The sequence below is a fragment of the Vanellus vanellus genome (genome assembly GCF_965231255.1).
Source record: "Vanellus vanellus genome assembly, chromosome: Z".
NCBI lineage: Eukaryota > Metazoa > Chordata > Aves > Charadriiformes > Charadriidae > Vanellus > Vanellus vanellus.
In genome coordinates, this window is record NC_138908.1 from 89131156 (window position 1) to 89149341 (window position 18186).

The 18186-nt window shown below is 41.9% G+C and overlaps 1 protein-coding gene across 1 annotated transcript in view; it reads left to right on the forward strand.

The window, feature by feature from the left end:
* ZNF532 (zinc finger protein 532) overlaps window positions 1-18186 on the forward strand; it is a 45332-nt gene that overhangs the window by 23094 nt on the left and 4052 nt on the right. Inside the window, exons 5-8 of the mRNA XM_082497472.1 lie at window positions 1399-1575; window positions 8836-8998; window positions 12224-12502; window positions 17555-17667. Coding sequence (XP_082353598.1) covers window positions 1399-1575; window positions 8836-8998; window positions 12224-12502; window positions 17555-17667 — 732 coding nt within the window. The remainder of the gene's footprint in view (window positions 1-1398; window positions 1576-8835; window positions 8999-12223; window positions 12503-17554; window positions 17668-18186) is intronic.

The window sequence follows — 18186 nt, forward strand, 5'->3', positions numbered from 1 at the left end:
CCGAGGATCATTTACTACGTCACATGACTAGAGAATAATAAAGTCCAGGCAGGGTGGGATGGGGAGGCGAGAGATGCAGCCCGGCTCTCTTGAGGTGACGCCTTAGAGTAGATCTGTTAATGAGAGGATCGTGCTCTGTACCCCTGTGAAGAAATGTGCATCTCTGTATAAGCAGAGAAGATCTTAACAGACCCAAAAAAGACGGGGACTTTTACTGTAGAAAATGCATTGGTAAGGGGAGACTAGATAGATATAAACTCAGTTAATAGTATTAAGAATGTAAATTAAGTGCTCAGAAAAGAAAGGATGACATTTCATAAAATTCAAAGGTGATACATTTTAAAAGGAAAACGGGGTTCTTGAATACGATGTATAACTATTTCTTGCTTTACTGCTATCATCATGGCATTAAAACCTACCAAAAAATGATTTGACATTTATATGACAACAATCATACTACCATGATAGATGCCAAAATTAAAATTTTGGAAGGGTGGAGGCCTTCCATGTTTAAGCTGTAAAACTCTTAATGCAAAATACTGTTGAATAAGAAATTTGTTCATTTGACAAATTATTTTGTAATTGCTTATTGCAGTATGTTCTTGGACTCATTTGGTAGCATTTAGTACTGGAGATGCATGGCACTAAAAGGGACCATTGTGTATAGAAATTCTTATGTGCTAATATTAATTCTATTTTTTAATCATTTCATTTTAGAATAGATGCGGAAAGGTCACAAATGTTCGACACAGCAGAAGTATGTTTTTGAAAAATATTTTCAGAATTCCACTCTAATAGATTGATCTGATTGTAGAGATTCGGTTTAGTTGTCCTGAGTTTAAATTACTCTTTTTTTGTTTTTAAATCGAAGCACTGATTTGATTACATGTACAGAAAATCATTACCAGTTTGTCTTCGTTAAATCTAAACAAGGGAAATGGTGGAAATGTTTTCCTTACTGGTTTTCCATTTTGGTGGTAGTTTCTAAATTGCTGTGGCGTACCTTATACAATCCACTGCATGCGCTAGAAACACATTTTGTAAAATCTCTTTACAAATTTGCAGAGGATTTAAGCATTCTTTTTACAATCAATAGAATATTCCTCTGTCAGCCCTTCTATCTGTTTCGTTGTAACGCCATAAAAACGTGTTCTGACTTCGTATCTCTTAGATTTTCAAATTAAATTTGGGGAATTTCTTTTTTCTTACTTTCTGATATTCAAATCTCTGTTTATGTTGATTCTTACAGAGTTGTTTAAATTGACAGAATAATGTAGTTTTACCCGGTTGTATATATATGTTTATCTCCTCCACTTGCTTGAAAATCAGTGTTTATTCCGTTTCTTTCAGTACTGCTTTGAGCTAGGCTGAACTGACTCTTTTCCGCTCTTTTTGCAGCTGCGTGCATTGCAATGTTGTTTACTCTGATGTGGCGGCACTCAAGTCTCATATTCAAGGTTCTCACTGTGAAGTCTTTTACAAGTGTCCTATCTGTCCCATGGCATTTAAATCCGCTCCCAGTACACACTCCCATGCCTACACACAACACCCGGGTATCAAGATAGGCGAACCAAAGTAAGCAAAATTCATCTTCTACTGCACTTGCCTGCGTTTTAGTAACTTGAGAAATTGCATTCTGTCCTGTGCTTATACTCTTAAATGTTACGTACTGTACGACCAACAGTTTGTCATCCTGTTGGTAATGTGTGGGGTTTGTGTAATGTTTTCACGAGTTTTTAGCTGGCAATTTATTTGGCAAAGGTTAAATTTCCGTGAACATAGCAATAGCAGTTCTTTAAACACTGCGCGCTACAAGGGAGTTATACAGTAATTACAGAAATCAGTCGGACAGGCAGCTAGTGTGTTGCCCGTTCTTATCTTTTAATTTGCTTACCTTATCTGCATTTTTACTGTGAATTAAGAGAATGTCATTCCAAAAAGAACCTCTAAGACTCATCAGGGCTTATGCAGTGATTTTCATAACCTCTGGTTGAAAAGGTGGGAAAAAGATATTTTCTTTTTTTTTTTTTTTTTCTATTACATGCTCACAGATAGTCATCCGGATGAATTCGGAAAATCGGTTCTTTCGTGCCATCGGTTCACAGGGGTCAGGGTGTGTGCTTGTGAGCGATGCTTCTAGAAGCGACAGTTGTCGTCTGTGGGCTGACCTCGGGCGATTGTCGCGGGCTACAGCCGCCTGCGACACCCCGTTCTTTTGGTCAGGCAGCTGCTCGCATGTCGGGTGGTGTTTTTCCTGCAGGATCCGTTCTTTTTCTGTCTACTATATTTTTCTTCGTGGAAGATGTAGACCTTTTTCTTCTGTCTTCTTTCTCCTCTGTTGGTACGAGTGCAGTGTTGAGAGTAGATATTGCAGTATTTAACTCTGTGTTGTTTCTCTGGAGGGCGCAGAGCAAACTAGTACTTTTTGACAACTTGCAGACTCGGGAATATAGAAGGCAGATGAGAGGAACGAGGTACCATGTAACGTAATAACCAGATTTCAGAAGAGCTTGGTTTATCACTCTTTCTTCCAACATATTAACAGGAGGTTTAGGGTGTTTAAACCTATATTAAAGCAAAATGGCAACAAACTTACCTTGTCCAATACAAAATTAAGACATTTCCACATAGTGAGAAACCATCCCGAATGAAAACAAGGTATAATATCTTCAGTGAGAGGCTTTGAAATACCAACGTTTAATCTAAAACTTGTTTCAGATTCCCATAAGTTTCATTAGAGAAAACCAAAAGATTAAGATCACCATTTGTGTAAGATACTTCACATACGAAAAGTGCAGAAGATTTCTTGAATTGTGCTTGGATCTGCTGAACTGTTCCTGATCAACTTCATGAATTAAGTATTTTGCATTAGTTTTCTTTCCATATAGATGTCCTTATAATTGTATTCTTTTATGAATTTATTTTGATTATAAAAAGACTAAAATAAAATTTTATGAAGTACTGTTGTATTGTAATGAATTGTAGACTTCATAATTGAGTGCTGCTCTTAAGAAGTTGTGTATTGTTTAAATGTGCCATTTCTAATCAAGATGCTGTCTTAAATGCATGCAGAGTGACTAGTAGGATTTTTCCAGCCGTCGCAGCGTTTGGAGTTCTATATTTCCATTCCACGAGCATCTGTAGGTAGTACAGTGTTGCCACCAACACTCAAGGCGCTCCCGTTGCCTGCTGTTTCACCCTTTAATAAGCTCTGTTTCAAGCTATCAGGACCTGTGGTTTTCCTCAGAATTAACTACATGTATTTCTGCTACCCAGTAGCAATTTAAAAAGGAAATGGTTTTGTTGTTCAAATTAGTTGGTTTCTGAGGATATTTCTCATGTATCTTGGTCAAGTTGACATGAAGTGCTTGTGACGTTGCTCAAATTCTGGTTTACGTGCTGTAATGTTCTGTGTTAAATTCACAGAACTGCCCAGGTTGGAAGGGACCTCGAAGGATGGTCGGGTCCAGGCTTTCATGGGCAAGGGAGCTGAGCTGAGATTTGTCTGGCACCCTGTCCAGTGCGTCTTGAAAGCCTCCAGTGATGGGGCCTCCACCACGTCCCTGGAGAGGTTGTTCTAGTGAATGATTGTTCTCTCTGTAAAAAATTTCTTTCTTGTATCAAGAGGAAACCTCTCCTGGTGCAACTTGTACCCGTTGCCCCTTGTCTTCTCCGTGTGCCTCCTTGTGAAGAGAGACTCTGTCCTCTTTGTAGCCGCCCTTTAAGTACTGGGGCACTGTGAGGAGGTCCACCTGAGCCTTCTCTTCTCCAGGGAGAAGAGACCCAACTCCTTCAGTCTTTCCTCATGGGGCAGGTTCTCCAGCCCCTTGATCATCTTAGCGGCCCTCCTTTGGACCCTCTCCAGTCGGTCCATGTCTTTCCTGAGCGGTGCAGCCCAAAACACGGCCCCGAGTGTCAGTTCGTCGAGGCGGCTGGGGAAGGCGTGCCGGTTCTGTCCCGCAAGCGGGCCGAGGCTAGTCCGGTCCCGAGGGACTCTTCGCTGGGTCACACCGGTTAGTTTGCAGGAGTCGGGCTCGCTGGGTAAATGGCTGTGTGCCTCTGGCATTTACTGGAACTGTGCGATTTACAATTGCATTACAAATGGTTTGTTTCAGAACAGAAACAGTAGACTATTTGGTGTATGAAAAATGAAGTTTCTGTGCAGTGATTCTCAGTGGGATGAAATTAGATTATTTTAATATAGGGAAACGGATGGCTGTCTTGTCTTTCAACCTAGGCATGCTACAGGAGAGAGCTTCACAAGGATGCTACGTGGGTTTTATGGGAAACCAAAGCTTATATGTGATTTTCTTTTTTCAGTAAACAGTGTAACTTCGTAGGAGTGGCACTAAGATATTTTTTTATGGCTGATCTCTTTTTGGATGTTGGAGAAATTCTTGTTTATTAAGCCAAATCGTGGATATATACTGTACTATTGGTGCAAAGTATATTATACCACAAGTGCCATTTTTTTAGAGGAAAAAAAAACGGGAAGAAGAAATACCGTATTCCGGTGCAGAAGCTTTCGAAACGCTAAACATTTTTGTGGTATGAAAGCATTGTTCTGCGAGATAACGTCTGTATGTATTCTAAGATAATATGTGAATTTGTTAAGCGTGTTTTTGAACAGTGGGAAGGAGCGGGTTCCGTGCCTGTTGTGGTGAGCGCGGTGGGGCAGCAGCCGTTGTGGGTGCAGTTGCACTGCCTGCCTTGCGCAGGGGGCGCGTGGAGTGGAGGTGGTTGCAAATGATGTCCCGAATAAGCGTAACAGCCTTTAAGCTTTGGACAGGGTTTTTAGCTGTTCTATGTGAAATGCTGACTGCTTCAATTATAAAACAAACCAGCATGCTCAGTTGCATGTATTTAGGTTTGAAAATCATGCTTTTGATGTGACTGAAAGAAATGCTCGAAGTGCATATAGTCACAACTCAGTGTTAGGTATGTTGGTGTGAATGTAACTGAGTACAGTCTTTTCCCGGAGACCTGTCTGAAATTTGGATCTCTACCAGATAGCACTTCTGCTTCAGTGAAAACAGAGTAAAGTCTTTTAGCTTACACAGAAAATACATGTGTTTGGCTCTGACTGGTTTTAGAGAGAGATCATTTTTGTACGCGATAAATTCAGAAAGGCGTCAGGGTTTTTTCTAGCAGGTTCACTTTCTCCTGTCAGGGCTCGAGAGTGCTGCGTTACCCGGGGACGTGGTCATTCCGGGCTTGGGGAGAGCAGTGCCAGCAGGTCGAGGGAGGAGGTCCTTCCCCTCTGCTCAGCACCACAGGGGCAGCGCGGCAGTACTGGGCCCAGCACTGGGTGCCCAGTGCGAGACAGACGTGGACGTACTGGAGCAAGTCCAGCAAAGGGACACTACGATGAATAAAGGACAGGAGCATCTCTCGTGCGAGTAGAGGCTGAGGGAGCTGGGACTGCTCGGCCTGGAGAGGAGAAGGCTCGGGAGGGCCCTACTGATGTGTGAAGGGGGTCAAACACTGGAACAGGTAGCCCAGAGGCTGCGGAGTCTCAGTCTGTGGAGACATTTGAAACTGGACGTGGTCCCGGGCAGCCTGCTCTGGCTGACCCTGCCTGAGCAGGGGTTTCACTAGATGGCCTCAAGAGCTCCCTTCCAACCTCAGCCATTCTGTAGTCTTCTGTTCCTTACTTTAGATACGATAAGAATCTGAAGCGTATAGTAGATCATAGTTTATTTGATTAAATTATGTAGCTCTGCGATGATAAATGTATATACCACAGAGCTGAACTCATTCCAGCTGAGATGACTCTCTAGTTCCACCACAGATGATAAAGCCGGTTTTCTAATTTCTTGTGTCTAATTTTATTTGCAAAGTATGGTTCTAAGAGAAATATACATCATGAAATAATCAGAGAATTATTTTTAATCCTGCCAGTCTTTATTTGCCTCTCGCTAACATGGAATGATATGGAGTTACTCATGTCTCTCTAGCACCTAGCCATGGGATCGACTACTCGGCAGCCGGCACCAAAATGTGGGGACTCTGGATATTAGCGGTGGTATGTGAGCAGGGAACCAGAAGGGTGAAAATCGCCCTGCCAGGAACCAGGCTGCGACCCGGTCTTGTGCCGCGGCGCGTTTGCCTGCTTGGTTAGTGATGGGGCTTGGCGCTTCCTCGCTTCTGGACAGAGTTGCTGGTGGGGATGTAGGACAGTGCTCTAAGAGACAGGATGTAAGGGACAGAAGAAAAGTATTTGGTGCCCCGGGATTAGGGAGTGTGCATGGGTAGCACCAGTGCTCTAACTTGTGGCCTTACAAGTGGACTTTTCTGAGGAAACTGGGTTTTTTCTTGGATGCAGTGGAGAGGAAAATCACTGCTTGAAATTATCACTAGCTGCTCTGCTGAGATGGGAGCAAGACGGCGGAGCGTGCCTAGGTGCTCGGCAGCTCTGCGTGCTGTGGCCAAGGGAGTGCTCCCTGCCTAGCGAATCCTCTGGCTCTTCCTGCCCGCAGAGCTTGACCAGTGCATCCCACAGAGTGCCCGTGACAGCACGGTGCCTGGGGAAGCTCCGCGCACCCGCTCCCTGTGCGCCGTTCAGCTGACCTGCTGCGGTGCTGATCCGTTGACTTTTTTCCCCAGGAGTTCTCTCTTTCAATGCCAGTTATAATTATTAGTAAGATACGGGGCTTTATATTGGTGTGAGGTACGTGAGGCAAAACTGCATTTTAGGAACCTGGGATTTCTTTCTTGCTAATTCTTACCGAGAAGCATTTCCTATTTCTGGCAAGCTCTTTAACACCTTTCCTACGGGGATTATCCAAGAAGATAGGATTCTGATCAGTAATAATGTGACAAACTAAATGCTCGTTTCGAATAACGCCTAAGAAGCTTTTATGGTCAGCAGTGTGGGGGTGAGGGGTGGGGAGGGGGCTCCCCGCTCAGCGGGTGAAGCTGGCCGGCGCTGCGCCTCTGCCGAGCGCGTGGTGCCCCGCACAGCCTTCGCCACAGAAGGCGGCGCAATAGCGTGCAGGTCGTCAGGGAAGGCTCTGGGGATAATACGGTTATCTTGGCATATGGGAGAAACTGGGACCACTTGGTACACCACAAAAATAATACTTTTCATAGTTAATATGATTAAGTGTACTATTCTTCAGTATTCCGAATATTTGGACTCATTGAGTGTCGAAGCAATGTCCCTTTTCTTGTAGTGTCAGTGCGAAGTGGCCTTTAGAGCTCTTGCACAACGTGCTGTGGATGCTGATTGCTTAGGGGGACATGGAAGGGACGTGGAACGTTTATGCGGATAGTGAGAAAATTCAGCATTCCAACAAGCAGGGTTTGTTTGTGTTGGTTTTTTTTTTAATGGAAAGTCACTTGTTAGGATAGAGATCCAGCTCTAATGGACGGGATTAGGAAGAGGTGTTTCGCAGAGGAAGCGCCTGGCGTTGTGCTGAGCACCAGTTGTTGGGGTTCTTTCAGATCAGCTGAACTCCTCCTCCTGAACTACTACCGCTTCTGATGGCTTATGGAGTACATTTCTCTCTCATCTCGTGATCTGTCGCGAATTTCTTTGTTACTTTCCTTTCACGTGTTATTTCCTTTCATTCATTTTCCAAGTTAAAAAGAAGTGTGATGTTTCTGAAAGAATAGAATTATTTAGTAATTATAAAGAGATAGATTAAAGGGTTGCAGGTGGAATGGCTAATCTCATCACTCACCTTCAGTTGCCAGGGAAATCGTTCTTAGTGCAGTCAAACGTACAGATAAGCAAAACCAACAAGCAATCTATCAAGTTAATAATTACCTAGAATGCAATTGAAACTACCCTTTTCATTATAAAATCAGCAGCAAAATGGAACCAGCTTCAAACTGTTGTCATGTAGTAGTTGCTGCAGCATTTAGATCAGAGGGTTATGTTTCTGGTTTCCCTGTGTCTTTTGTCTGTTGGACAGACACTTGACAAGGATCTGCTAAAATTACAACTATTTTCAGATTGTTTAATAATGTTCTTAGGGTTTTGTGGTACAGAATTTTGGCTATCATATTAATTTTCACTGCTTTTAGTGTCCAGTACTTGCCTAGTTCTCTGTTAATTAGTATATCTATTTCTAAAGCGCTTTTGAAATTATACCAATAGGTGCATTGCTTCACCAGTTACCCAGCTGCTAAAACATACATAGCTTTTGTTACAATTTTTATTGGAATGTTGCCTATCAGAATGGGAGATTTAAGCAGCTAATTTCAGAAGTCACATACGCTCTGAGAGAGGAAGTTGGGGTTTTGGTGCTCTCTCTTCATTGCTTCGAAAGACAGATTCTTAGAGGCTTGTAACTTCGAAACGGGGAAATGCCATCCCGAGAAGTTTCAGCTTCAGAGCGTGAAGAGAGTCTAGGCTTGGCATTCAGGAGGTTCAGAGCCATGTACATTACCAAAAATGAATTTATCTTGAAGCATATATGATGGAATCAATCACTCCCTTAAAACATGTTGCCTTTGCCAACCTGAAACAGGTATATTGTCCTTTAGGTATAATGTGAGTTCAGAAACTGCAGACGTTTAACTTTCAGAGTATCCTGAGCAGATGTTGGTGTTTTATATATGTAACTGGCATATGCTGTTGTTTCTGGCTTCTTGTTTGCACTTTTTAATGATTTTTTTTCCTATTCTTCTGGGTTTTTTTCTACTGCTCCCATATTTTGAAATTGGAGGATGTTTTGAATTAGTTTAATTTTAACTTTTTTCAGGCAGCATGAAATGATTACTTAAACATGTCAGATCTTATCTCTGCTGAGAAAAAAGTTAACATCGTGATTCTTGCAAATAGATCATCAACGTGACTGACATTGTTTATTGTACTTCTGTTTTTAGAATAATATATAAATGCTCTATGTGTGACACTGTGTTTACTCTACAACCTTTGCTCTATCGCCACTTTGATCAGCACATTGAAAACCAGAAGGTGTCTGTTTTCAAGTGTCCAGACTGTTCTCTTCTATATGCACAGAAACAGCTTATGATGGATCATATCAAGGTGTGTAGGCATCTTCTCTTGTTTCCTTTGTAGATACCATGTGTCATGCAATATATATGCTGTGAGAAAATACTGTAAAAAGGCACAGAATAACAAGACGACTGCTGAAAGAGAGAGATGTTAATAATTCCAGAAGAGTAATCTGGGAATAATGTTTTTAGACGTTAAAATGTTACATTTTGTATGGTCTTCAGTGTATCTGTGATGCAATCGCTAATTCAGTTTTTCTATACGAATGTTGGGTTTGGGTGTGCTAGGAATATCTCAGTGCATTGCATTCAATAGGTCATTTGGGGTAATAATGGGTAATAATAATAATAATAATAATGGGTATGGTGAAGTAAGTTAGTCCCATCCTAATAAGTATTGACCCTTATTTACAGTATTCTAAATATTATTCCAATGTTAGGAGCTGAGAATGCGGAGTACATTATAAAATCAAACCTTTGATGTTCAGAATTCACCGGTAGGAACAAGCATGTTTCTTGAATAGATGCAGAGGTTATTTGTGCGTGTGTTTACATACAAACATGAGCACATACACGCTTTGAAAAAAACTTGAAGTGCATTTTCTCATAAATAACCATAAACTGTGTTACTTTCTTGTATATATACCAAATCTGTTAGCAGTGCTGAAATTTCTTATGCCTTATTAACAAGATCGGGTGCCTGGTAACAGCTGAAGTTACTTACAGCATTGCAAAGTATTACAATCCAGAATGGTAGCTCTTTGTTCCGTGGGTTTCCCTTGCAGTGACACATGAGACTTAGTAAAATTTGTATACAGAGTAGTGGAAAAACAGACATCTTTCTTGTCTGCTGAAACCATCATTTTGCATTTCAGTCTCAACTGTGAAGTTGTGTAGAAAACAAGATCGCAAGTCTTGAAAAAACAGTTGGTCTTAAAGTCAATCTTAAACAATCAGAAATAGAAGGACGGGATATTTCCTTTGTTTCTGAACTAGTTCACGTTTACTATAAGAATCGTCTTACGTTTATGCCAGATACCTTAAATGGTCCTCTCTTGGCTTTACTGTTCCAAGCCAGTATTTGTACTTTCAACTAGTACTTTTTTAGCATGTTTCACTATAAATGATTCAGACATTTTTGAGAATAAAATTAGGGGATTAGAACATACACGTGCAGTAACAGTATTACTGCTTTTATTCAGAATTGCTAGTGCTTTTACAGTTAGGATGTGTGTATAGCAGTAGGCGCAGCAGCAGCAAAGTATAAATTGGACTTCAGTTAAGAGGAAATGAAAAAACCAGTAACAGGGTATAGATAAAAACAGAAAAGGACTTGGGGAGAGGATGAGTGCCAGACAAGGGCAGAGCTCAGCCCAGCTGCACAAAAAGTAATTGTTTGGTATGGCTAGACATAAACCATCAAGGCAGAGAAGATCTGGATGAAAATAGAACAGAAAGGGACAGAAAGAAGCTCAGAAGGAGGTTATTTAGAGCTACAAAAAATAACCTAGAATAATTCCTGCAGATGTGAACGTTTCTTCTTGGCAAGATGTCTGTCTCGTTTTCCCGTAATGGCTAGCTACAAGGCCATCTCTAACGGGCAGTGAGAACAGGTGGTGAAGGTCCGGACTGGACGTATCACACTCCCCGTTCTGCTCGTGATATCTGCTGTGATCACTGTGGCTCCCTGTTATGCTTTAATGCTTTTTTTTTGTTTTCAAACAAGAAATTAAATTTCAAGTATTATATTTAAAAGGTATTTAGAAATTTGTGCACTACCATTTTATGTGCTGACAAGTTAAGCCGGGGTGGAATCTCCAGGTCAAATTTCAGTTGCCTGGAAGTACAGGAACCTCCTTTCCCCCTACCCCGTGCTTCTTGTCCTGGTGCAGTGGGATACTAAAGGCAACCTCCTCCTTCGCTGCACAGCTTCAGTTTGTTCTCAGAGCCAGTCAGTTGGTCCTGTGTGCTTTGCTTTTTAATAACATTTTAGGTTTTTAAATTACTGGCTTTTCTTTTAAAAGTTGTTAAATGGAAGAACGTGTTCTACAGATCAGGTTGACATTTGCTGTAGAGCCAGCGTGTAGTCCCAAAAGCCACAGGCTTTACGAAAGGACTTCATGGTGAAGTATTACACTGGAGTATCAGATTTGTATTCTTATATTCTCAGACTCAAGAACATGTTGAATGTTTTTTTGTTTCTGAGATTATTTGTAGGAAAAAGAATTATGTTTGGGATGGCTAGTCTTTCAGATGTGAAAGAGACCTGGATAGTGGGATCTGTGTTCAAGAGTATGTGACGCCTGGGCTGCAGTCCTTGTTGTTGGCCCAGAACCCTGCTCACTCCTGTTGTGTCCGTGTTCATGTATGAAACTCAGACACGTAGCTGGAGCCCGGGTCCTCCTGACTAGTCATCGTTTTGGTAGGCTCAGGTATCACACCAGCGTACGACACTGGCTCCAGAAGTTGGGGAAGGAGGAGGTAGAGGAGTTCTTCCCTTCTTACTGGTGGTTACTTAAATTCTGGAAATAAATCAGCGAGGAAGCGTCACTACCTAAGAGCTGCAGCGTGCTTGAGAACAGCTTGTTGGATACCTCTTGGCTGTCCCCTGGTCCCTATCAGCCCTGCACACCTTTGCTTGTCGGGACTGTTAGCAACATAGCCCTAAGTCAGGGGGCTCATAACCTGAGCATGGAGTAAGACAGGGCTTAACTCAGCCTCAGCATAAAATGTTAATGTATCCTAAACTATAGTTGCCCGATCTTTCCAGAGTTGCCTTTCCTTGTCTATTTACCAACGTGCCAAGTGAAAATTTCTCAGTATAAACCTTTCCTTCTTGGAAATCTCTAGTCACGTAGTTTGAAATGAGGATGCCCGACTAACTATGTTAGGTAAGTAAGGCAAGAAATTAAACTTAACATAAAGTACCTCTTGAGCCCTGTTTTCCTCCCTGTTAAACAACAGTTTAAACTTAACCTGAAAGGTCTCTTCTTTTTTTTCGGTGAAAAGGTCTAAGCCACTGAAGAAAACTTCTCTTTAGCTATGGGAGCTGTCTGTTAGTGCTGTTGGCTAATTTCTCTTTATGCTAGGCCTTGCCTTTACTTAATCATGTTTCTTTTAAGTTAAGAATGTGATCTGATAACAGCGTGATGAAGTAAATGAAGACTTTTGATTCAGAGGGTCTTTGCATTTTGTCAATACGACTGTATATGTCTATGTTAGTTTTGTACTTTTTTTTTTCTCTCTTTTATTGTAGTCTATGCATGGAACTTTGAAAAGTGTTGAGGGGCCACCAAACCTGGGGATAAATCTGCCTCTCAGTACTAAACCCACAACTCAGAACTCAGCCGGTCACAACAAAGAGGACACAAAATCTGTCAATGGAACAGAAAAGTTGGAGAAGAAATCTCCGTCTCCCATGAAGAAAGCAGAGCCTAAAAAAGTCGCTAATCCTGGCTGGACGTGTTGGGAGTGTGATAGGCTCTTCACTCAGAGAGACGTTTACATCTCTCACATGAGGAAAGAACATGGAAAGGTAAATGAATAATATTCAATTACAAAAAAGTGAATTAAACCTGAAATACGAAGTCATTGTTTTCCAAATTCAGTTGTGTTTTTGCAAATAATTCCTTTAAGTTCCATTGTTATTCTTCTTTGTTCTTATATCTGTTTCATCTTTCTCTCTTTGGCTGCTTAGTTTTTGTCACTTTCTACATAGTTCTACTGAGAAAATCCACACACTCCTACTTAATTGTAGGCTTGTTCATCCAGTAGCAAAATTTCAAGATGGACGAAATACTGGAACATCTTTCACTCTTTCCAAGTCATCTAATCTGATCCAGGTTCTTATTTTTCCTTTGGGCCTTCTCAGTTCCCTCTCCCTCTTTAAAATTCATTAACTGTTAGGCTCAGGGAATGGGGTCTTGTTTTATTGGCCCAATGAGTGCCAAACAGCATTTCATTTTAAAGGTAGACTCACTCTCAGGTCGAGCCGCTGCTCTAATCTTACACTTGTAGGTTCAGCCAACAAGTCAGCCGAGTTGAACACGTTGAATTTTGTATTTAAAACAGCTGTGTTTGAGCTAGCTTACTTAAAATGGATTGGAAGTGAAATACGGGAGTGCTGTATTCTCCAGTCAGCAGAAAGACAGCTGGATGTCCTTGCTGCATCCCACAGCTTTTCCAGCTAAATGAAATTGAGAAGACTGGCAGGTAGGCAGAGCGCGACTGATGCTCGGATGGACCCTCCTTAGCTGGTCTGAGACAGACTGCAGCAAGGTCCAGCGCGGAGCTGACACACAGCACTCCTCTGCTCTCCAGTCCCGTCCTTCGCTGTGTGCTAGTGGAAATTATCCGAGTCGTTTCTCCGTTGGGAGGCAGGGAATTAAACTAATGTACTGTGCTGCACTGCAGAAAGAGCAGAACTGGAAGGGATAACAGACTGCTTTGCCTAAGTGGAGAAGAATCATCCCAAGTGAAAATCTCTAGTTTTCAGGATGCTCATGTGCTATAATAAATGATAGCACGTTTCCAGAGGTTTCTGTGTCCCTTCAAGTTACAGTGCTTATCTTCTAAGGCTGTTGTGCAAATTATTTTATTCTGTTTATAAACGTTTTATGGAAAAGCTGAAAACGCCGGACTGCCGAATGTCATCTCTAGTTCTCTTATGGCAACTTCAAGCAAATAGCACCCGAGCCTGACTGACCCGAGACTATCGCTGTTTCTCCTTTCGCGTAGCTCCCACTCTACTCTTTCAGCCTCCCTGCCGCAGAGTCCCGTAACTACGTTGCCAGTCCCCCTTGGAACGAAATATACAGAACTAAAGGATTATGATTCGCAGAACTACATTTTCTTTCACCTGGTTCTCCTTTTACAGCTCGAGGGCATGAAAAGCAGACGAACATCTGAGGTCATGCGGTCTCCATTTGATTTCTCCAGTTGCTCTAAAAGACCGTTTTTGCATTTCTGTCTGTTGAAGTCACTGAGGCACTGTTAATTGCTTCAGTTTCAAGCCTAGCAGGTATATTCCTGACGCTTCTGCTAGGTAGTGTCTATAAAGGAACTCCATAAAACGTGTTACAGTCCCTGCGGCATGCCTACGCACGGAGTGTTTGTTTCTGATCTTGTAACACTCATACGATCACGGTTTAATTTTCTGTCAAAATCAGTCTCTTTAGCAGCATATAAACTGTTGGTCCGCTCTGTTTTGCCTGTTAGTCCAAATATTAACCCAATCGGTGCTTTTTGTGGCAAACAGAAATAAGTTATGACCAGGTGCATTTTACATCGATGCAATTCTTAAAAACAAACCACAGCAACCTCCCTATGAAACTGTCCCTTCAGAGTGAGCTAGAGAGTGATACCCAGTCTGATCACATCTACAGCAAAGTGGCAGACGGCCTGTAAATTAAGGTTAGTAACACATTGATAATGCTTTCTAAATGTTAGCTTTAAATATGTATCTTTCTGTCTCTGATGTTTAATGAGAATGTGCAGTGTTACCTCAGGAACAGCCCCTTATTATGAGATGTTAGGTAATTGTTGCAGTCGAATACTGGCCTAAAGGCCTGTTTCATTGCTTGCGTTGATGTGCTACTTTCTATCCCTATTCAAGGGGTTCCTCAAATAACACAGGAGGCATACCTATATTAAAATGAATAGAGGTACAACTCCATAAGAATGTTGCTATCTTAAGAACGATAGGTGTGGATTAAATGCTCTAAAATGATCTATGGAGAATGTTTGTTAAAAACATTAATTAAGCAATTCAGGAGCTATTCACTTCCAATTGCTGCTTTTGCAGGATCAGAGTGAAAGTCTGGAGCTGTAACCCTTCTTAGCTGACCCCAGGCTGGATTATTCAGAGGTATTCACAGGAGAGGTATTGCCAGGTATATCCTCTTCGGACAGATTCTTCAGTTTCTACACAGACAGATAGATTCACATTTTATGTGTCCTCTTCCTGAGCTGGTTGAAGGTAAGCCAGCTGTAGGGTAGGAACATTTGTAGCCATCTTGGTGCGAGACTCTGCCTAATTTTAAAAGTTCTGTTTAAAAAAAAAAAAAAAAAGTCAACAGCCCCGCCAAAGCGTGGTTCTGACAACTCTGTACGACTCCTGGCTTGACACTGGATCGTGCATGTCTGCGCTCGGCCAGGCCGACATATGCTGAGCTTCCTAGGACTTGTGTGTAAGTGCGTTTGTGAAAGGACAGATGTTTTCTAATCAGGAATTGCTTTACCAATTCCGACTTGCTGTGCATCTAATTGAACATCCTCTTTCTTCCTGTAAAGACAGGATGCTGTACAACAGGTCATCCTGCACCTAATTACAGAACTGATGTTTTAGTTCTTTTGGGTCTGGCTGCCGTTGCAGAAACTAATCCATCCAAAATCTTATTTGGGTCTCTATGCAGAATCTTCCCAATGAATTTAGAATGAGTGTAGTCATGGATGTGCCCCTGGTAGTGCCCCTGGTGCTCCGAGAGGGACTGGGTCCTACTGCACAGTCCTCCTGCTGCTTTTCTGACTAAGGGCTCGGTGCGTCTGTGCTGGGCAGTGGCCTCGGCAAAGGTGCAGGGGCTGCCGTGGTTGAGCTTGTGTGTTTGTACAGCATGGTGCAGGGCTGTTTCTTGATAGAAGCCCTCATGGAACTTCACATTATTTTATTTTATAAATTCTTCCCAGAGCATTCCAGTCATAAGCGTACTGCATAAACCGTGCTGCAAGACGTATTGATTAATGCGTTAGCGTGAACAAGCATGCACTGTGTGCACACACTGTAAGGTTCTCACCTTCAACAATTTAAGAGCGAAATGTGTTGATTTCCCTTTGTTTTAATTGGCCTTTAAACATGAAAAGGAAGTCTAGGTTGAACAGTACTGCACCTCTACCAGCATTATGTTGACTAGCCCCAATAAAATTACCATATCATGTTTCCTAATGGGCTGCTTCACATTTGCATGAATGACCTTTCAAAACTGCTTTTCTTTCCTTCCCCCACACTCTGTGTGATTTTGGTCCTGATAGCAAAGGTCTCTCATCTCACTGTAACAGCTCTTACTCCTTTAGCCATTCCAGACATCACTTTTTCCCGTGTACAAACCTTCCACCGTTCCCTCCAAATTTTGCAGTAAATGATAATTTTCAGTAACGACATCACCTCTGCAGGGCTCCACTGTCTTGTCTGTAGCTATTCCTGAGCAATGTAGCCATTAGAGAGAATATGAACATCAACATAAAAGTTCAGCACTCAGAGCACAAGTATAATAAGATGGATGTTTTTCTGGTCCTTAAGCATTTCTGTGTGGCTTGAGTATTTAGGATTGAGAATTCTTTTTTTAATTATTATTATTGTTATTGATTAATATTAGGCACCAGAGGATCACTCATGCCATATTAAAATGTCCATGTGGATTATTGTGCATCTCCATTGTTTAGGAATTTGTCACTTCCTCAGAAGTTAAGAATATGTGAGCCAAACCCTTTACATTATTCTGTGAAGAAAATCTTTGCCATTGAGTGCTTTGGAACATAGGGACAGATCTTGGATGGATTCTCCAGAAGAGTCAAGAAGGGTCCAATTTCAAGCGTTGATCCAAGTCTTTTGCTCGGTGGCCTCAGTCAGAATAGTAGAATAAAATTTGTTTTTTTCAGTTTCCCAATAAGTGCAGGAAAGAATGTCATTGACACTCTGAAGGAAAACTGTGATTGCTGGCGGAGCAGGAAAAAGCAATCTGGGGAATGTGATTTTCCTTCTAGATACTTGACCGGTTGTATGAAACTACTCCGGTTGATGAGACATGCCGTTTGATCTGAGTTCTAGGACTGACGGAATGTAAGGGACAGGACCATGCCATTCATTCTTGGGGCTTGTACAGTCCACGATTTTGGAGAGTTTTGGAGTTATTTCTTCAGGAACATGGCTCCTGCAGCCATGTTCAGCTGGAACGACGTAGAGGGAGACCACTCCATCCTTTTCAGCTTCCTTCCTTTTCTTTCTCCTTCCACGTAACAAACTGTAATATAAACCCCACAGAATTCCCCAAACGGATGGTCCTCAAGTTGGCATCGGACCATACTTTCAGTTCTTCGTGACTTTTCAGAGCCCTGTCGGTGTGTCGGTGTCCATGATGTTTTGCTTTGGCCCTTATTATGTGCTCTTCACCCCTCCTTGTAGGCGACTGATAAGCTCTCTCAGTCAGCGCCTGCAGACGTAGTTTGGTGATGGGAAGGGAAAGGTTACGTTATAGTGAAAGCAAATCTCTCACTGTACTGCCTTTACTGGTCCAGAAATAATCCACCGATCTTCCCTGCTGCTTTGGTGGAAGAAATTCTCTTCATCCACAGTCTGTGACACCAGTTTACAACTGGTGATAGCTGTGTGTGTAGCTCACAGTGGCCACACTGCTTTCAAAGAGGTCCAGGTCCTCTGGCTTCTGCAGTGTAGCTGTAGGAGTGGTGTGTTCTTGAAGACACAGTTCCAGACACTGGTAAGTGATGTTTCTCTCCTATTATGAAAAGGTTTGACACATGCACTACTTTTACGGAGCTTTTTTAATTAATGTATTATTATTCTTTTTTTTTTAAGCAAATGAAGAAACATCCCTGTCGACAATGTGACAAATCTTTCAGTTCGTCCCATAGTTTATGTCGCCACAATCGTATCAAGCACAAAGGCATTAGGAAGGTTTATACATGCTCGTAAGTTCTACGTTTATTTACTTGGAAACAGAATATAGACCAACAAAAAACTTTCATTAGTTGAATTTCTTTTCTCGATTGTATAAAAGCCAGTGTCCCATTCAGTCAAATGAATCGGGTCTCTAGATACATAGCCAGGGCAAGCTGTGCCGGCTGTCCTGCACGCAGAAAACGTAGCAGGCTACTGAGAATGCACGTACATAAAGTTCTGCTCTGCTGTCTTTCAGGGCTTTGGCAAGCAAATCTGAAACCTTACTGAGCTGGGAGTTTGCATGGCTGATAGTTTTGCAGTGGGGAACTTGGTTTTCAATAGTCTCTCAAATATACTACCCACTCTTCTAAGCTACAAAAGCCAGTATTGTAGTGGGGTTTTTACATACATAAGCCAGTGTGTAATGTCTAAAAATCCTAAGTGATGTTTAAGTGGCTGGAGAGACGATGCATAATTTAATAGAAAAATCCGTGTCAGTCAGATAAGATACCTAATACAAACTTTCTGTTGCATCGCTTCATTCATAG